We start from the raw sequence: 21,274 nt of genomic DNA on the forward strand, positions 1-21,274 counted from the left end.
CCGTTTTACGGGGGTTGGGGGTGGGGGGTGGGGTTCGTTTAACCATACTTCACCACACCAGTCGGTGTGGGTCAGCGGGGTTTGATGGTGGCTCGTACGTACACCGGACCGCCTCGGATATCAGTCGCCTTTTAACCATGGCCTGGAAGTGAACTCGGGGGGGAATAGGTTCGTGGTGCAGTGCACTAACCACTGTGTTTTGCCGCTCTAACCCCCACCTATAAAAAACACACGGCAATACCATTGTTGGTGACGAGCGGTTGAGGGATTTCCACGTTCCTACGACGGGGGCCATTATGTCTATAGGTCAATCAAAGTGGGACTTCCGGCAAAGTGGTTCTCAATTTTAGCGGCCCCTGCAAGAGGGATGATAATGTTGGTTCAGGAAGGAAGGGGGTGGTGGGGGGTGGGGTGTAATTTTTTTCACAACCTCCCCCAGGATTTCTTTTTTTTTTAACCACTTTGGGATTTACCGAGTGTAGTGATGTCATTAGGGTGATGTCATAAGTATCAGCAGGATTTGAATTGTGTCCCAGTGGGAGTGACATGAGGGTGAGGGCGGCGATGTCTTCAAACGTTTTCTGCCTTTTTTTGGGAGGGGGCGGCAGGGGGGGGGCCAACACTCACGTTAATTGCAGTGCACTTGCTCCCAAAGATTCCACACTGAGACCAGGTGCACGTACCGCGATTGGATTAAGCAGCTGAGTCAACGATTGAAATTCTCCCCCCCCCTCTCCCGCCACAGGGATCTCTCCGGTAATTTCTGCGACGCATTGCTAAAGCACGCGCGCGCGCACACACACACGCACACGGCGGGGCCTCCTGTTTGTAACGTTAACGTTTTAAAGAGCCAGTTGGAGCATCGCACCTCTTGGGAGAGTTCCACAATTTGTGACTTTGTAAACAAAATAAAAATGGGCTGTAATTTGTCATCGGCATCATTGTTTATCCACTGCTGGATGAAGTAATCCGCGTACCGTCGCCATCCCCTCACGGTTGCCGTGCATCTCGCTGCCTTGCACGGTGAGCCGATTCTCATCGCTCCATCTCCACGGTCGTGGGGCGCGTTCTCACTCCTTTGGCCGTCATTCTGTCGCCAGTTTCGTCCATTGGCTACCGATTCCAGTTACTTCTCAGAATTGTCAATCAACACTATTCATTGATACGGGACTCCAATTTGCTCAAATCTCTTTTTTTTTTTGTAAAACTTCCACGTTACTGTAGCAGGAATCGGTATCTGCAAAGGGCAACAGCTGATTTCCACCCCCACCCCCACAAAGTAATACTCGCTTTAGCGACCCTGTAAGGATGATTGGCCGATTCAACTCTTGGCCGGATTTAAACTCTCAACCTTCTGCTTTCGAGCTGAGCGCTCAGTCCCGGCTCAACACCGACTGCAATAATGAAGATAATCTGCTGGCTTCCCATGGGATTATAAGGATGTTTAACTGAATTGAAAAAGTCCAATTGCTCTTAATCATACTAATGTACGTCCCCTTGTCAATCCACGGTTGATTTGAGGCATCGCCCACATTGTGTCGGTCACAGGGCTGTTTGACTTTGCTTCATGAGAAATGCGATTCAGTGCGGGGTTGGTGAAGGGGAGGCCCGGGAACGGTTCAGACTTTACCTACCAAAAAATGTTAGCCCTGGCCGGGAATCAAACTGGTTTGCATTGTTCGTGGTGCAGTGCGCTAACCACTGCACCGTCACAACTCCGCTCATGAGTCTTGGTGGATTGCTGTTTGTTGCAGTACGATTTACTTATGATTCAGATGACTTTTCATTTGTATGTTCAGCGTAAGGCTTTCTATTTAATTTCAGTCTTTTTCAGATTTACGTTCTTCAATTCCACTTGGCCAAAAACCAGTGGTGACACCTCCCTGGCAGCCATCCCCCTCCTTTTGCCACCTTCTGCGGTGTGGATAATTACCCTGGAATTACATTTGAGAGACGGCGAGAGGAACACGTGGATTGGAGAGCGAGAGCGTGCGCAGGGTAAAGGCGACCGTCGTTTTTGACTGTCGAGGAAAGTGAATGGGCCTTGGGCGGGGGGACGCGTTCGCTGGAAGGAATGAGGTGACCATGAGAGCACGTCCAGCGTAGATGCAGCAGGTGTGCTAGGCAGATCGTCGCAGCGTCACGTGAGGTGGCGGTGGCTTGCGGAAGCCCTTCATCCAGCGGTGGATTGCTCGTAGGCTTAAGACGACGGAGATGATGATTGGTGGGGAAGGGGGAGAGCAAATGCGGGAGCAGGGGTTATAATAATAATAGTTACATTTGTAACGCGCGCAAATTTGCAGACGTAGTGGCCGCAACTCAGAGGCGCGGAGCCAAGCTCAGAGTCGCTCGAAAGCATGATTGTAGAGGTGAGTTTTTAAGTGTCTCTTGAAGGAGGCGATTGAGGTGATGCTGCGAATGTGCAGAGGGATATCGTTCCAGACTGTTGGGGCTGCCATGGTGGTGAGGGGGGGGGGGGGCGTACGTGTTTTTTGTGGGCACTAGTCTCGACCCCGGCGAGGGCCACACCCGGTGCGGGCCGGGAACCGCGATAAGCCACTACGATGCGCTACCATTTGTGGCCAGGTCGCTTCTGAAAAATAAGATAATAGCTCGGAGGGCTTTACCTGGGAAAGCTATTTATTTATAGTGACTTACTTACTTTTCCTATACTTTGCACACTTATCGTGTTTTGCATTGTTTGTTGTAACTGTAACAAAGAGCTTCATGGCTCATCAGATTCCTCCGAGTATCAATAAAGATTCAGATTCTGGTGCTGGGATAGTGTGGTTGTTACGGTGCTGGAATCCTAGCTGGGCCTGGTGGGGTTGCATTGGGATATATGTATGTTGAACTTCTTTTGCACCATACATAGCCAATCGTGCATATCGGAGGATAGCGTTGGAGCGGGGTATCGGTGCGGTGCAGCAGCCGTGTGTGGCCAGGGGGGTAGCGGTGCTCTTGGTTAAAACTAAACTAAAGCTAAACTTTTTATTTTCCCAGGTAAGGCCCATTGAGCTATGTAGCTCTTTTCAGGCTATCGCAAATGATACCTCGACGAAGTGGCTCATCACGTGGACATTCATAGCAGCCAACTACCATAAATGCGCGTTGATTCTAAATGCGGAGGGAATAACCGGAGGACCCGGCGAAAAATCCGCGCCACCACGGGGCGAGAGAGACACCTCCTGCATACCAGGCGAGGTAGTTAACATCTCTCCACCGTGGTTAGTTGTGGGGGGGTCACAGTGCGGTAGCGATGTGGGCCGGGGTAGCACTGCGGTCACGGCGAGGATGGCGGTGTGGTCGGCGTTTGGTGGAGTGGTGGTGCGCTCACGGTGCGGTGCGGTCGTGGTGCCGCGGTGCCGGTAGCCGCGCCGAGCGCTCGTGGTGCGGTGGGGGGGAGGCGCAGGAGACGCGTTCCTGCGCGTGCGGGACTCTGTAACGCGACTCCGCCGGCACGCAGTGTCCTGTGGACCGGTGCCAGCTGCCTCAGGGGTGGGATCTGCCGCGTCAGCAAATCGTCTCGCCATCGCTCATCATTGTAATTTGCCCGAAATGTTGTTCATAGCGTGCGCGTTTTGTGTACGTACTTATTTGTGTGAGAGTGTAATTGTGTTGTTGTGTATAAACAAACGTGTGTTTGTGTTTGTCGACTTGTCGAGGAGAATATGCATGTTGAGGAGCGGTGACGTTTTTTGTCAGCGCGCTGCGCCGGGGCAAACGTCGGTGGCGACCAATTTCTGAACTTGCCGGAACCTTTAGCCCTGGGTCCTCCCGTTCACCAGCTGACCGGCGCGGCGTATGCACGGTCGGGCAGCGTCCCACACACAACGTGGCGTTGTGTGCGGAGGCCTTCCTCCAGCGGTGGATTGTCGAAGGGCTCTGAAAAGTCACGGCGAACGTCGGGGTGGCGAGCGCCGTCCAAACCGGTGCCCAACTCTCGGCCTTTTAACGAGAGAGGCGACCGTAGCGGTGCGCGTACATCGGCGCCCGGGAAGACAAAGGCGGCCGGTTGTGGTACCGGTCCACACCCCCCAACTCGTTGTGTGCCGTGCCAGAATTCTAATAGGTGCTCGCTTAACAGGATACTTGCCTCTGTGGTGTCTATGCAGGCTTATACTTTGTTGGGAAGCAGTGGAGGGGGAGGGGGCCATCTTTGTCTTTGCGTGTATGCAGAGGCTACAATTCTGGTGTTATCCCGGATAATCACCAGCGCTGTGAGTGGCGTTTTTAAAGGGGGGGCGAGGGGGGGTGCGATTTTGAGGTCGCGACTGCCTCTCTCTCTCTGCGGCAGGGCGCGTTCGTGTGAACGCTGGCCGGACAGCTGGCGCTCGGCCAGTTTTAAGTCTGTTGTGCAAGCAGCAGCGGGTCTGATTGTTGATTCCTGCGCATATTAAGGGTGGGCTGAGAAGGAGGGGGGGGGTGTGTAAGGGTTTTTTTGCTAGGGGCGTGTGTGTGTGCGCGCGCGCGCGAGTGTACGTATGTATGTCTGTTGAACTTCTTTCCCGCCGTACGTAGCCGACCGCCGCTCATGTGGGGGGGAGCGGTAGTGCGGTGGGGTTGGCGGTCCCGCGCTGCGAACCTGGGGATCCGAAGGTTCGATTCCCGTTCGCGGCCGACGCCGGTGACGGATGTTTGAACCAGTCCTGGGTCTCCCCTAGGGAGACTCGGCCTTGTAAACGAGTCGCCGGTGCGGTGAGTCGGTATCACTGCCGGGGAGACAAAGGCGGTCGGGCGTGGCTCTGAGCATACCCTCACCCCCTTGCACTCCCATCTCGGCTGAATAGGCGCTCGCCAACAGCACTTGGCCCGACAGCCTGTTTAAGGCTACATGGGGGATCTTTGTATGTATCTGTGTGAGAGGCGGCACAACGGGGTTCAAGAGTAGCGCCACGATGCCAGCGACCTTTTTTTTTTGCAGCCTATCCCCTAGGTTGACTCGGCCTTGAATGAGTGTACCCTTGTGACGTTTAAACAACGTCGGGCACTGAAGGGGAGGAAGGTAGCCGGTTGACACACACCGCACACACGTCCCTGCTGGGAGCGCTAGCGGAGCGGTTCGCGCGCTGCCCTCTAAACCTGGCGACCCGAGTTGGATTCCCGCTAACGGCCAAACGCCGGTGACGATTATCTGAACCGGTCCCTCCCCTAGGTCGACTCGGCCTCAAATGAGCATCTGGTGCGATCGGGAGACAAAGGCGGCCGGGCGCGGCGCTGGCCGCCCTCGCCCCCCACTCGTGTGCCGTGTCGGCCTTCATAGGTGCTCGCTAGCGGAGCTTGCCCCAACAGTCTGTTCAAGCTATATGGGGAGTGGGAGGCGGGGCGATCTTTGTCTTTTATCTTTGTCTAACCTAAATAGGTGCTCTGGTACAGCCCTCTGCTCCGCTGGCAGTCTATAGGCATAAACAGGGGGATCTTTGTTCTTTTTGTGTGGGTGTGTGGGAGGGGAGGTTGGTGGAGGAAGGGAAATGAATGGTGCTTCATCTAATTATGCCCTACTGGAAGCGGCACGTGAAATGTAAACAAGGACATTTATTAAATTACAAGGGACAATTAAAATTAATGCATTTCAGTGGCCTCAGCTGTTTGCGTGTTAACGTTATTTATAAAATGTTATACCCTGCGTGAGTGTGTACATTTGCAGCGTGCGTACCGTTATTTAGCTACCAAATTGTTGTCGTAAGTTGTGACCTGCAATGTAAAATAATTTACCACGAACTTATTTATCATTTAGCTTATCAATCGCAGAGGTTTGCTGATGACATCGTCATTATGACGATCACTAATAATGGAAATGAATCACCGGAAATGATAGAATAACTTCAGAATCTGAATCTTTATTTGGACTGCAGGAGGAATCCGATGCGCTCCAAAGCTCTTGTTTCACAGATGTTCCAGTAGGGGCGGATCAGAGCGTTACATAAACAAACACACGATAGTGCAAAGTATAGGAAACCTAAAGAAATAGTTTAGTTTTATACAAATGTATTTATACAAATAAAACTAAACTATTTTTTTTATCTTACTAGGTCAGGCCCGCCAAGCTATTGACGGCTCTAAGAAGCGGCTCGTCGTGTGGAAATTTATCGCATCAAAATAATCTCAACTTCAATAGAGAGGAGGGGTGACAAAGTTTGCGGGTTCGCGATAAAGAGGAGCGAAACAAAAGTCGCTGACAACAAGCGCGGAGAGCGATTCTCTTTGAGTGGCAGATTGGTGCCACGCACCAATTGTGCAAGCAAAAAACCTGGACTTCACTAAGACGTCTGTCGGAGTGACGACACGATTGGAAATGCAGCAGGGCGTAGCGAGGGTGTGTTGGGTGTCTAGGGCAGCTGTTGAACGTCAGCGGGGACCTAAGTGATGAATTGAAGAGGTGCGTGAGAGCAGGTTGCAGTGTTTATAGAAATGTTTTGAATTAATAAACCAGCAGTGAATGGATCATAGCCGATGGTGATGATGTGTAATGTTGTACTTGATTACAGTAACCAACTGTGGTGATCTGGTGTTGTCTTCAGTACTAAACCCACCAATATCGCACTGCCGCTTAGGGCTTGAGTGATAATGATGCTTGGATGCAGGCTGCTGCCTTACACCTTGTCCCACACAGGGACAGCTGCCGCTGGTGAGTCCCCTTGGCTAAACGGCAGCAGGGCATCGGCGTGGTTCAGATGTTGATGCAAGGCACTTCGAGTCGACGCTGAAGCGTTTTAAGCGGGGTGCCCTTTATGAGCCTCAAATGTTTATCTTTACGCTGCTGTCGTTGAAGGTTCCGGCTGCTATGGATCTCGATGGGATGAGCAGCCTCCCCCGCCGAAAATTCCAAAGCTCGACCTCGACCGGATCCCCTCCACCTCCACTTCATCGTCGTCATCGTCCCCGCAGCTCCCGCCCGACACGCTCCACCGAGACTCGACGACGACACCGTGCCTCCAGCCTCCGCCGCCGCCGCCTCCGCCACCGAGCAACCACCACCACCAGGACCATCACCGCGACGTCAACGACAACAACCGCCGCCACCACCACAGCGACCGCCACAGTCCCAGCGACAGCCACGGGCACAAGCACAAGCACGGCCACGGGAACCACCACAAAGATGACGGCGCCCAGAACCGCCGCCGAGACTCGTCCTGCGAGCCGAGCTCCGTCCCGGCCGACCCCGCGCCCCCCTGCGCGCCGGAGGGCCGCGCGGATCGGCGCGGCGCGACCGGACGCTTCTGCCGCTCGCTGAGCTTGGGAGCGGCCTGCGGGCCTCCCGGGGAGCGGCCCCTGAGGCTGGAGGAGCGGCCCTCCCCGCCGTCGTCCGGCGACGGGACGGCGCGCCGCAACGAGCGGCCGCCCCTGCCCAAGATCGTCATCAAGAAGTGGGCGCTGGCTTGTGGCGGCGCGGGCGTCGCCGACGACGGCTCGACGCCGAGGACGCCGCGCACGCCGCAGCTGACGTCGCCGCCGGCGGAGGGGAACGTGGGCCGCAGGCTCCGGGTCGGGCAGCGGCGCGCCACCGGCAGCGGCAGCAAGTGGTTCCCCGTGGGCAAGGCGTTCGAGAAGGCCGTCTACGTGGTGGTGAGTCGGGCGGGGGAGGGGGTGGCGGCCGGGGACCGGAGGCTCCCCCGTGATCGCGTTGCCGTTGGTTTGCTCGTATCGCCACCGCTGCCGCGATTTATTTAAGGGCAGATGGTGAGGATCCTGGTGATTGTGCGTGCGTGTGTGCGTGTGTGTGTCCACCAACAACGAGCGGAGCGCCGGGTGGCTAAAGCACAGCAAGTTGGTACAGTAGGGGGCACAGGTGGTGCATCAGCCAGTCATCTCGGTCAGTCGACCCGTGGCATCTGGGTCTGCCCCGTGACCTCCTGCCAGCGGGCGTTCGACACTTCACATGGCCTCAAGGTGCACTTGGCCTGGCACAAGCGTCGTGGTGACGTCACCGCCACTTAGTGGCGAATGGCGGTTGTTGTTGTTGTTGTTGTGTCCACCAGGAGTCTGGGGGGAGGGTAGAGGAAGCGTTGGTGAAGTGTGGTGCGACGATGCCTACCTATGTTGGTAAATCACAGGGTCGTCTCAGTTGGGGTTGTCGTGTCGATTTGTCAGTTTTTACATAATCACTGGCAGTAATGTATTGTCGAGTGCGATAGTGATGGACTCTGGAATTCGGTTCACTTGTGGCAATGGTTGGCACGCCAGAGCGCTCAAAGCACTTGGCGCGTGACAAAGCGATTGGTCACGCGACAACCCATTACATACACAACCCATACACACACAACCCATTATATTCACAGCTCAGCTAAACGGGTCACAGAGCGAGCCTCTGGGCAGACCCAACGGCACTGAACAGCAGTGACACTTGGCGTACCATTCTGGGCTGGCGGCGGTGGTGTGTTGGTGGTGTTGGCGGTGTTGCTGCAGGGAGTGAGGCAAGGCAGGTTGTTGTGCGACCCCCACTTCCCACTTCTGATTGGTCCTTGAGACTCGCTGACTATCGTTCGACAAAAGGGAATGTGAAATTTGCGCCACTGGCTCGGGGCCCACTAACGGAGATAAACGCCGTCTATGCCGTCGCTCCGTGTGAGCAGGGATTCACACGGACCTTGTGTCCGTGGTGCATGCGAGCGCGCATGTTGCTCATGAAATGTATCGGTGCATCGACTGCCGTTGACACTGGGCGTGCCAAGGCCGGCTGGCCGCGAGTGATGTTTGCCCCCCCCTCCACCTTCCACTTGTGTGTCCTGGCAGCATCGAATAGGTGCTCGCTAACAACGCTCGCATTGCTGCTTCATCCAGGCTAAGCAGGCCTTTGTGCCCGTGTGTCGGTGCGCGCATCTGTGCGTGCGTGCGTCGCGCGGAGCGCCAGCGTCGTGGGTTTATCGCACTCGCTACGAACACGGCGACCCAAGCTCGATTTCCACTCGCAGCCAACATCGGTGGCGAATGTCTAAGCCAATCCTGGTTTTCCCCTAGGTCAACTCGGCCTTAAATGAGGTACGTAGTGTAAACAGTAGCACCGGGGAGACGGTTCGTCTAGGCGTGGTGCTGATAACCGCACCAACCCCTCGTGTACCGTGCCAGCCTTAATAGGTGCTCGCTAACAGCAGTTGGCCCCACAACAGTCTCTGTAGACTATACAGAGGAGCCTTTGTCTCTGTGTGTCCATGCGTGTACGTTTAGGAGATGTTATTGGCCCTGCAGGCGATGGCCGTTTGTACCGTTATTGAGTCATCCAAATTTCGCAAGCGCATATTTTTTCACGGTCATCTGTTTCACAATCATACAGTCTTGCGTGCTTATGTCGACAGAAATCTCGGTAATAAATTATCGATTGGCACTCGGCCGTGCGCTTGCTTAAACGTAGCGTCTGCGGAGTGCCTGCGTCTGCTGCTGCATCTGCTGCTGCTGCCGGTGCCGCGGTGCGATCGTTTGGCCGCTTCGATCAAGATCTCCGGGCGAGGCAGTTGTGAAACAAACGGAGCAATTTTCTTAAATACCCCCCCCCCACGTCACCGCCAAGGCTCTTGTCCCACCCCACGGTATAAAATGGGTAACGGTCACATTGAGTCCGTTGGGCTGGGTTCGCGAGTGGCGGGGTAAAGTGTGGGGGTTACTCCTTGCCAGGCGGCCGAGAGGGCCTCTAAATACATACCCTCCAGGGGATCTCCTTCAGCCGGAGGGCTCTTCACTAGCAGTGCGGCGAGCGAGCGGTTAAGAATTCCGTTCGTTAACATAGAAAGCTTGCAGGCGGTGTGGGTGGAGGTTTCATCCAGCAGTGGTTTGATCGTGGTTGGAATACGTCACCCGATAACAAATTGCTGCTCGGAATTTATACTGGGGGAATCTGATGAGCCACAAAGCTCTTCGAAGAATCTAATCCCCGTTGCTTCACTACTGCCTTTTTACATTGTTGGGCACGCAAGCCGGCGTTGTTATTAGATGCGGCTTTCGTGGGACGTTTTCTAGCGCAGCGCGTTTAATCACGGGGCCCCGTAGAGGTGTGAGAGATCCCGCGGCCAGGCATGGCCAAATAGTAAATAGAATCACCCAGTGGGGGAAACTGAAAACCCCCTACAAAGTGAAGACACGTTTACCCATGCTGTGTAAACAACGTTGGTGCCAAGTTCAGAATATGTATTTATACTGGAGGAATTCCGAGGAGCTATGAAGCTCTTCCACAGATGTTCAGTAGGGGCGTGTAAGAACGTTGCTTCAGCAAACAATGCAATCGGTAAGTAATATTTAAAAACCTTTTTTTAAAACACGATTTTATGAAATGTACTAGTAATGGCAGAACTCCACGACTCCAGGAAGTGGCCCCGAAGCTTGCCATAACGTAAGGGACCGTGGCCAATTACAGCCAACGTCAGTTGACTGTGGACAATTAGAACCAAGCCGAAACAACATATTAAAACATCATAAAAAATGTTTAAAATTTTTATTTTTTTATTTTTATGATAGAATATAGTGTCATCAGTATGACATAAGTATACCAAGTTTGCAGTCGATACCATATTGGGAAGTGGGTTAAAATTGAGTTTTGAGGATACACAACAGAGTGAGTTAAACAGAGTGAGTGTAAAAACATGAGTAGTGCAGAGTACAAGAAAGGTAAACAAATTGCACATACAAATAAAACTCAACCATTCTCATCCTACCAGGCAAAGCCCGCTGAGGTACTCATTTTTCAGAAGCGACCTGGTTACAAATGATAGCTGTGCAAAGTGGCTTATCATTTGGACATTTATAGCAGCGAAACACTTTAATGGCATGTTTCTAAAAGTTGAACGTGCCGGTACATCATCCACCCATCGATGGTTGGCTCTGAGTAAAAAGATAAAGGCGCAACCCTGCAATTCCTTGCTCGTGCCACGGCTGGCGGAAAGGGCTTCCACTTGGAGGGGCTCTCCTGGAACGGATTGAAATTACAGTTAAAGTCTGTCACAACAGGTGATTTAAAACAAACAAACGAGAGGGAATGGCATCGTGGCTGTTGTTTTATTCTCCAAAGACAACACCGGCCGTAATTTCCTGGTTTATTTTTCGTGCGAGCGGATGCTTGGTGTTCATTGCCCCCGCCGCTTAAAAAAAAACTGAAAGAAAATTCTGTTTTTTTTATAATATATTTTTTTACCTTGGCAAAGCGTCAATTTTCAAATGAGCAACGATGCGTGCCTACTTTGTGCCAGCAGAAAAAACACAAATCGGCGAAACTCGACATTTATTTCTGGGCACTAAACACCGACACCTGTGTGAGCGAGCGATCTCCGGGGTAGAGCGCGCGGGCACACGCGCCACTGCGCTTCTTCCGTAACTCGATGCTCCTGGCACCTGGAGCGAAACGTCGGACGTCGTGCCGAACAACGTGCGGTTGGGGGGGGGCGGGTTACGGGGTACGAGAGCTGTGTGGCACAACCGCCGAACACCTCTGCGGTACATGCGCGCGTTCACACGTACGCACGTGCGCTCGATCGCTACCGTAATGCATGCACGTGAGAAGTGCTCGCACTCTCTGCGCATGCAATTCGAGTGCGCGCACGTGGGCTACGCTTGTGCACAACGGTGGGAACAATTCCGTTTAAATGCACTATAAACACGAACAGAATCTGCCCTCGACGGTTCAACTGACGAGCAATAAAACCTTGACGTCGTTCGGCTAATGCTTCGCAGCCCTGCTAATTGATGTCTTTCCCGCGTCGTGCCGGTTTACGGGGGTGGCGACAGGAGGGGGGGCCCCAAGACCGGTTACTCGGCACCGATGCCAGGAATTGAGCTCAAGTTGTGGGGTTCCTAGCGCAGTGCCCCAACCGCCGTGCCACCGCCCGCACTCTTTGTTTAACTTACCTTGATTTAAAAGTGTTTTTTTTGGTTTAAAAATAGACAATGGTTTAGTTTCTTCCCAAACGCCCGCACCCCTGACCTTGAGCAGATTCCTCCCCTCGCAAGTTGCACCGATCTGCCGGTGCCATTGCTGCGACTCGGGGGAGTGGAGACTTATTTTTTAATACTGGGGGGGGGGCGGGGGCCTTGCCAAGGTTTCTCTATCCAAGGTTGCCAGCCATCTGCAGGTTTGCAGAGGGAGAGTAAACAAGAACTCGGATAATATTTAGATTTCCCCCCCCCCTCCCCCCCCCCATCTACAAACGACAACGTATCCACTCATCGTCGGTGCCGCACGAACGAAGAATTTGCGCTTAGTCGAATCGGTTTGCAGCCCCAAAAAGTCTCGTTTGGCAATCGCGAGCGAGCAGGGAGACCAAAAGTGTCACCGCGCTTATCATCCTCCGCAACCCCTGAGCCAGCCGGTGGTAAGCGCGACCTTACTGTGGCAGGAGCCAGCCTTCCCCATAGCACAACCGACGTCCGAGCTCGTCGCAACCTCCCGATGGACGGTCCTCCAAACCGCAGCGCCACCCATCCCACCTTCACAGCCACCGCCGGCGTGGGATTGGCGGGCCGTTTGCTTCCGCTCGCCGTGCAAAAGCGAAATCGCCTGATGACATCGCCGGCAATATCTCGGCATAACCCGACGACACCAGTCACTGTCGCCATCGTCCTCGTGACATTGCCGCCATGTCAATTGCCGCTGTGTCACTTGGGTTGAGTAACCGGGGCTCGCCCGCTCACTCGCTGCCTCGCCAGCTCACTGTCTCGCCAGCTCACTCACTGTCTCGCCCGCTAACTCGCTGTCTCGCCAGCTCACTGTCTCGCCCGCTAACTCGCTGTCTCGCCAGCTCACTGTCTCGCCCGCTCACTCGCTGTCTCGCCAGCTCACTGTCTCGCCCGCTCACTCGCTGTCTCACCCGCGAGAGAGCGGGGTGACCGCTGGGAGTCACCTGCCTGTGACGCTCACCTCGACTTTATCGCCGCTATTTTTAATCCCAGTCCCTTTTACGGCACCAGCCGTCGAGGGTTTACCGTGGGGACACAGCGGGGGGGGGGGGGGGGGGCAGTGAGGGGGGAGGGAACACAGCAGGGGGGACACCGTGGGGGGGGGGACACCGTGGGGGGGATGCAGTGTTTCTCTGCGGAGTTGCGAGCATTTTATCCACGTCCCCTTTTTCATCCAGCAATGCCGATTGTCGCCCACGCTACGTCACCGGTTACTCGCTTTAGGCCGAGTTGACTTGGAAGCGGCACGAGCCAAATAATGGTCGCCGACGTCCACGTACCGCGAGCGTCCGCGTACCCATAACACCGCTGGCCGTAAATCGGCTCTGGCTCTCGCTCTCGTCCCTCCCACACCTGATTATCGTGACCTTGGCGGGCGTTTTATTTTTTGCTGACGGTGGGGGTTGTATTCTGCAATGGAGATTTAAAACAAAGAAGAAGAGAAATCATCCGTACGCACGCAATGCGTGCGTAACACCTTTTCCAACGTGCGTTTGTCTTGGGAAGTGTTTTTAATTCGCAGCATGGAAGCCGATGGGTAGCTTGGTGTCGGGACGATGCATATTTGGAGATTTGCAAGTGTCCTGCTTTTCTTTGTGCTGGTTTGTGTCTGCAAGGTGCAGACCAATCCTTTCATCAACGTAGACGATTTTCCCAAGGATAAGTTTCCACGTAGCAGCCCAACTTGACACCAAAGTTTTGCTCATTCGATCGTCTTTACAAGAGTTACCGTGCCCCCCCCCCCACGCTTAAACGCGTTCGACTATTCGGCAGCCTATTGCCGTACGGCTCTCGCTCCGTTGGACTGCCTGACTGTTTGCGCGACCGAATGTCGCGGGAGGTTTGGTGTGTTTGTGCGTACGTACGTGCAGGGCGAGCGGTTAGCACGCTGCGCCTCGAACCTGGCGACCCGATTTTTATTTGAACCGGTCCTAGGCCCCTCCCCTATGTCGACTCGGCCTCAAATGAGTAACTGGTGCCGTGTGTAAACATCGCCACTGGGGAGACAAAGGCGGCCGGGCGTGGTGTTTGCCACCCGCCGCCTCGCGTGCCGTGCCGGCCTTCATAGGTGCTCGCTAACAGCACTTGCCCCTACAGTCTGTTAAGGTTATATGGGGGATCTTTGTCTTTGTGGCTGTGTGTGTGTGTGTGGGGAGCGGTAGTGTAGCGGTTGGCGCTATGCTGCGCTACGAACCTGGCGACCCGTGTTCGATTCCCGCTCGCAGCAAACGCCGGTGACGATTACTTGGTGTGTAGTAAACATCGCCACTGGGGAGACAAAGGCGGCGGGGCCTGGTGTTTACCACCCGCCGCCTCGCGTGCCGCGCCCGCCTTCACAGGTGCTGCTCGCTAACAGCACTTGTCCCGACTGAGTGCGAGGCTAAACGGTGGCATCTTTGTTTGTCTCTGTGCGTGTGTGCTCAGGGCGAGGCGGAGTTGGCGGTGCGCCGCTGCTTCTCGGCGGTGCGCTGCGCAGGTCTCGTGGTGCGCGTGCGCGACTGCGTGCTCCTGCGCTCCGGAGCTCGCCGCCGATCGCTGCCCTTCGTCGCCAAAATCTCCGCCCTCTGGGAGGATCCGCGGTCCGGTACGTCGCACGCACGCGCACGCACGCACGTGCACATGTACATGCTCGCAGTGCAAATACGGTGGCTAAAGGAAAGAACGAGTCCTGTAATGCGATTTATAGATTCGATCTGCTTGAAACGATTACTAATCTTGCTCATTAATCTCTCAATTATTGGCTCGGTTTGTTTCTTAAAGGACAAGAAGCTATTTATCTGCCCGGGATGATAATGCCGATTTTAACGAAAGCTACTCGTTGGCACGATTACGCCCCTTGGAAACCTTGCTAAATAAATAATGTTACAAAGTGGCTGGCTGTCCTTACCTGCTTTACTCTTATTTGTATTAAGGAACAGTAAATGATTATCATCGTTATCGGCCGTGATCTATCCACTGACATTCAGCAGTGTAGCTGGTAATATTTACAAATGCTGCTGATGATGGTAGCGGGGGTGGCGGCTATGGGAGGAGGCTCGTGAAGGACGCTGCTGCTGCTGCTAGGCAGTTGGATGCAGTCGCCCTCCAGCAACAACGGAGGGCAGAGGAGCGACGCTCACAACAACGAGCGCCGCATCGGGCGGCTAAAACGCAACAAGTTGGCAGAGTGGTGGGTACAGCTGGGTGCATCTACTGGTCATCTCAGTCGACCGACCCATGGCACCAAAGGTCTGTCCAGAGACCTCCCTGTCAGCGAGCCTTTGACACTTTCACGTGGCCTCAAATTGCACCTGGCCTGGCACAGGCGCCGTGGTGATGTCACTTGGTGGCGAATGGCGGCTATTGGTATCGGTGGCGGCTACGGGGGAGACGCTGCCCCTAGGTGTTGCTCGCGACTGCCGCTGCCCGTGATAACGCGTGCTCATCTCTCACAGTGCTAAATAGTTAATTGACAATTCGATCCCGTGGCGCGCGGGGGTGGTGGGAAATGGAAATTGCAACCTCTCACAAAACGTGGCCCGCGTAATCCGACTTTGGAGCGAGATCCGGGGAAGAAAAAAAAAGTATATAATTCCCCGTGACATCGAAACGTTTTCATCAGCGCGTCGGATCGCTCAGCCCAGCGTTGGTGGGAAAGCTCTCGTAACCCGAGTTGAACCTGGAACACATATTTACTATTTTAACTATTTTGATTTTCACCAGGTAAGGGCCCACCTGAGCTTATGCAGCTCTTTTTCAGAATAGACCTGGCCACTTGATAGCTCAACGAAGTGGCTGATCGTCGTGTGGACATTTGTAGCGACAGCCAAATACTCCAAGCGCTTAATGTTGATTCTAAATGTGGAGGGAAGAACCGGAGGACCCGGAGGAAAAATTCACGCGACCATGGGGAGAAAATGCAAAATCCAAATATACAGGCATCAGGATCGGGATCAAACCCACGACCTCCTTGCATACCAGGCGAGGTAGTTGACATCTCGTCAACGTGTTGAGTGGGCGAGGCCTCTTGCAGTGGCTTTGGAAGTAGTTAAAAAAAAGTGTTATTCATTAATTAGAATACTTCACCCGGCTAATTGATCGAGGTGGAACATCTCATTTGCAACGGTGTGCAATGGTCTGATGACCTCGGAGGGACGCGTCTTTACCGCATCTTAGCTCTGCACGATTGGGTTGTTATTGGCGATAGCGAAGACATCGGTTCTCTTTTTACGTCTTTATTTTAAATAACGGAAGAACTCTTTTCTGGATAACCCCCCTACCCACCCCCCGCCTTCATCGCTTCCCCTCTCCCGCATTTATTTTCTTCAAAATAACGTTGAAAATCGCTGCCACATGTGAAGCTCGCGAGCTCGTAGTTGTAAAAGCTCGGTCGGAGGGCGGAATGCTCCGTGTCGTCAATTTTTTCTCTCTTTAATTGTCGTTTGCTTTGGACGGTTTATTTTTTGCGGCCGCTTGCGTAGGGGTGGGGGAGGGGTCGTGGCCTGGACCTGGGAGGAGCCACAGTGAGGGTTTATTGAGCTGGCGGTCGGTAGAATGGATGGGGGTGTTTGTTGGGTTAGGATGGGATTGGGGTGGGGTGAAGGCAACGCACAATTTACGTGACCAGTGAAACCTTCGTGTAAACACAACGTTAGTGCCCACTGTGGCCTGTATTAATAGTACGGGGCCGCCAAAAAACAAAACGCAAACGTAATTTAAACGAGAATATTCCCTCTTTTAGAACTGTCCTGCCGATTTCTAAATTCGCCGCGGGCCACGAGATGTGCCTTGCAGGTCACGGCATGCGCACCGTGCAGGGGAAACTCAGAACGCGTGCGTGCACGTGACGGAGACCACGCGCACACGCAACACGCGACGTGAAACAAACGCCTTCCGAACACCGCGGTGGCGAGAGGCGTGGACATGTGATCTCCTCTGTCTTGTGGCCTGAGTAACCTCGGGGAAGAGGGGGGAGGGGAGGTGGGGGGGGGGGGGGGGTCGTGCGGTCAGTGGGCTTAATTGGTGGGCCACAATACTAAAAGTCGCGTCCCACGAGTCGCCGGATAAATGAAGCAAACCGGGCCCCGATGTATCTTCCTCCTCGTTGATTTATCCCGCCTTTGGGTTCTGTTTAGCGTTGAGTTTATATTTTGTTGCCATTTTAATTTGCGATTGAACGGGACAACGGCATCATATTTAGTTCACCTTCCCGGCGAGCCCGGTCCTTCTGGGTTCTCTCGAGTGAGCGTGACGTGAAGACTCTTCTTCCTGTTCGCTCGCGCAGGGACTTTAAATTTCGCCGACGGATTTTGTTCAGCCGTCGGCGCGCGGCCGCAGCGGGTTTTTTTGTGGGCGGCGTAACCACGAGCGTTGTGCGCCAACCCCTCTCCCCCACCCCACCCCCCCCCAAAACAAACACGGCATCTTGTAAAAGTCAGAAACAATTCGGCGGTACGGCCGCGCTCGTTTGAGCACACCGGTATTTTTTTTTTATTTTAATGCCGCCGACGAGTAAGTAGATCGCAGCGGTGCCTATAAATGGGTCCTGCTTAATGAATCGATGTAGCCTCTCTGGCGAAGGCGTTCGGCAGAGCAAACTTGTGGCCGCTTGTAAACGAGCCGTACGGAGCTGCGGAGTTTCGGGTAAAATAATTTAACGTAATATCACTTCGTACGCACATTGGCACACGCGCGCACATGCTTGCATGCCTACTCTTACACCAATACACGTATGCATTTGAATATACAAAAACAAAGATCCTCCATATAGCCTTAACAGACTGTTGGGGCAAGTGCTGTTAGCGAGCACCTAATCAAGGCTGGAACTGCACACGGGGGAGGAGGTGGGTGGTCAGCGAACCACACCTGGCCACTTTTGACTAGCTCGTAGCAATGTTTACACACTGCACCAGGTACTCATTTGAGGCTGATTCAAACTCTGGGAGTTTGAAAATAATCGTCACTGGTGTTGGCCATGAGCGGGAATATAACTCGGGTCGCTGGGTTCGTATCGCAACGTGCTAACCACTACGCTACCACTCCCGTTTTATATAATCGCATTTCACGACTACGTGCCTGCAAACATCCACGGACATACATGCGCACGGAACCGATGCACAAACGCGTCACTGCCCATGAACCCCGCTGCCACACAAGGCTCATATTGTAGGCCGAGTTCAACTAGGGGAGGCACAAGCCAGGCTCGCGGACCACTCGCACGTGGCACAAAAAGTTAACCCTGGGGTCACGGAGGTCGACCTGGGATCGTAGCGCAGTTCAGCGGTCCGCGTTGCGCACACGGTCACGCACGCGCGCCATTTAATAGTGATTTAATTGCGTGTGTTTCCTCATCGCTAGTTGATTAAATGTTTTAACTTGAGAGTAGCCTGCAGTGATTTCCCCCCTCCCCCCACCACCGCCCGCAAGGGGTCAAGTTAATTGCCCTGTTATTTGCGAGAGAGGTTACGGCGATGTTCTTCCAACTGAATCGGCAAGTCCTGCCCTCGTCATATAAAAGGTATTATTTACCGAGGTCATGGTTTTCACGAGCTTGCAGGGCCCACACCACCACCCCCCGCCCCCGTCCCCATCCCCGACCATTTCCCCGTCAGCTCTCCGCGAAGCAAGTAAAGTGGGGATGATGAACGGTGTTACAGCGTAGCGGCTCCGAGAGACACTCCCTTCCTGTCCGTGAGAGCAGTCCTCGCTGCTCGCCCCGCGTACACGATGATGCGCGACACGTCGCGCGTGGGTGGGGGAGGGGCATGGGCGGGGGGGGGGTGTAACCGCGCAGCTGATGCACGGTGTCGTTTTGTCGCCTTGTTTGGTTCCGCGCGCGTGCGAGCTTTGTGGGAAGCACGGTCGAGGGCCCAGCGGTTTGGGCTTTGCGGCAGTCGTCCAAGTCCTGGCTCCGTTTCTTTCTTGTTTTTTTCCTCATTGGAATGCCGCCGCCGCTGCCGCCGCTGCTCGGATAAACTTTGTTGCCTTGTTGCTCGCGTGTTTCTGTGGGTGTGTGCGTGTGAAATGTATACGGTGACGCGGCCGGTTGGAACGCCGCGCTACGGTTTCTGTGACCGGAGTTCAACCCCTGGCCCTTTTTCCACGTTTTTTAATCTGTCCAGATTCCCCAAGATTGACTCGGCCTTAATGCCATGCCGGTCCTCAAAGAGGTGCTCTTTGAGGACCGGCATGGGAACTTGCTACAGCAAGTCTTGTCAGCCTGAATGGTCTCGGTCACATCCCTAGCCCAATGCACAAGGCTGGTGGTGATATTTGTATAAACTGGCCCTGGGTCTCAACTAGGTCAACTCGGCTGTGAATGCATGTTTTGTGCACCTGGTGCGTATTGAAGCTTCATGCGAAGGCCGCAAGGACAGCCAGGTCCACAGTTAGCCACACCTAATGGTGAACGCACAATGGATGTTGATAATATTTATATGTCGTGCATGATTGTGTGTGTGTGTGTAGATGGGGGGTGTGTTTGAATGTCAGCATTTTAGAAAAGTGCTGCAAATACCGACATTTCCATTTTTAAAAAACCCCATTGCGGGCAAATCTGCCGCAGGATGACACTGGCAAATCGGATTACGAATTTCTACGTACATTTAAATAAAATCTATTTCTTTTCAATGTTAGTGTTTTGAAATGGGAAGTGCGTGTCGGCGATGACAAACCACCACCTCACAATGAGCTCGTACTGCATCTGGGCGAACCAGGTGTGGTCGCCACGAGGCATCGTCGCTGCTGCAGACACCAAATTACTATTTACTGCAAATCTTTTTTTAGTTACCATTTACAGCTCGCCGAGCTATATCTAGCTCGTTTTAAGAAGCGCTCCAAATGATTGATCAACGAAGTGGGCTTATCATCGTGTGGAAATTTACGAGTCAAATACTCCGAGCGCGTGATGTTGGTTCTAAATGTGGGGGGATAAACCGGAGGACCCGGAGAAAAATCCACGCGACCGCGGGGAGAACATACAAACTCCGGGATCGGCCCACGACCTCATGTATACTAGGCGAGGTAGTTAACATCTCCTAGCCACCGTGGCACCCACGGCGTTTGGGGCATCTCTCTACCCATGGGGAAACGATTACCGCTGGTCGGACTAGAACAGGGGTCGGCAACCTACGGCTCCGGAGCCGCATGCGGCTCTTTACGGGCTGCTTCTTGACGATATGTACGTGAGTACAGTATGTACTCAGATGCATTGCGGCTCTTGAAATACTGAATTTTGTACCGAATTGGATAGAAATGGCTCTTCTTGTTATTTTGGTTGCCGACCCCTGGACTTGAACAAAAACTGCATTGGTCTCTGCGATTTATGCAAGTGATGGGATTCCTCTGCTGATGATTAATTCGATAGCTCGACTGATCGGATAACTCGCCGAAAACCGTCCCGCCTATTTATAAGCGTGTCCAAGAAATCGACAATAAAAGCACTCTGTAGCAATATTTTGCCGATAAACCGACTTAATCAATTAATCGTCCCATCTGTTTTCCCCCCCCCCCCCTCTGCATCTACCCACTTGCAGTGGATCTATAGCACATGTAAGCTTCATATATATAATGTACACTGTTTATGTGTGTGTGTATATAAGCTGTCTCAACTAACCAGGCCACGCAGCTGTTCGCGTGCCTCTCTTTCCTGCGAGTAACAGGCGACTCTCGCAAAACCTGCGTTCACTCGCGCAAAATGAGACGAATGCTCCCCCCCCCCCCCCATCTCTTGGGTTTTCACCGAGAGTGCAACAAAAACAGCACTTGGAACGGTGTGTTGACAAGCCTCCTGCTGTGTTGATTCACAGGTGAGCTGACCATGAGCCTCTTCTGGTACTACCGGCCAGAGCACACTCAAGGGGGAAGGCCTGCGTACAAGCACTGCCAGGTGAGAGCGCCCACCTTGCCACCACACGAGCACGGCCGTCGCGTCGTACGGCCGTGTTCGATCCACTGCTGGTTGACGACGGCCTACCCACCTCCCCCGCCGCCCTCGTCCCAAGCCGTCGCCACCTATCCGCGATCCTGGGATAATAATAATAAATGTAGTAATCGGTTCGGTGCCTGCACACGGGCTGAAAATTCCGCGAAAGTTGAATTTACCGCGCAGCAGGATGCAAACGTGTCGCTGCCCCCTTCTATACGAAGCCAGTCGTGTGTTCATGGCCATTTGTGAGGTAGTTGGAGCTGTACCGGAGTCGAATCGGGCCTCGCCTCTCCGCGCTCGTCCCCCGCCAATTCCATCCACCTTTGCCTCTCCTGTCCCCCACTGGGGTTGCCACCTCGAAAGGAACGAAACGAAAATGTGACATTTTCATAGGTGATGAAAATATCCTGCCTATCATTCTAGCGACTGGTGTGTTTTTCTGCAACCGACTAAAAAGCCGGGACGTGTAATATTTCCGGAAGACTTTCAGGT

The 21,274-nt window shown here is 53.7% G+C and overlaps 1 protein-coding gene across 2 annotated transcripts in view; it reads left to right on the top strand.

Moving 5' to 3' along the window:
- LOC144729611 (uncharacterized) overlaps positions 1 to 21,274 on the top strand; it is a 76,927-nt gene that overhangs the window by 49,443 nt on the left and 6,210 nt on the right. For both annotated transcript variants that reach the window (XM_078609993.1, XM_078609992.1), the window contains exons 3-5: positions 6,773 to 7,566; positions 14,302 to 14,461; positions 20,664 to 20,743. In XM_078609993.1, the coding sequence (XP_078466119.1) occupies positions 6,773 to 7,566; positions 14,302 to 14,461; positions 20,664 to 20,743 (1,034 nt within the window). The remainder of the gene's footprint in view (positions 1 to 6,772; positions 7,567 to 14,301; positions 14,462 to 20,663; positions 20,744 to 21,274) is intronic.

The sequence above is a fragment of the Lampetra planeri genome, chromosome 33, assembly GCF_965212315.1.
Source record: "Lampetra planeri chromosome 33, kcLamPlan1.2.h2, whole genome shotgun sequence".
Classification (NCBI taxonomy): Eukaryota; Metazoa; Chordata; class Hyperoartia; order Petromyzontiformes; family Petromyzontidae; genus Lampetra; species Lampetra planeri.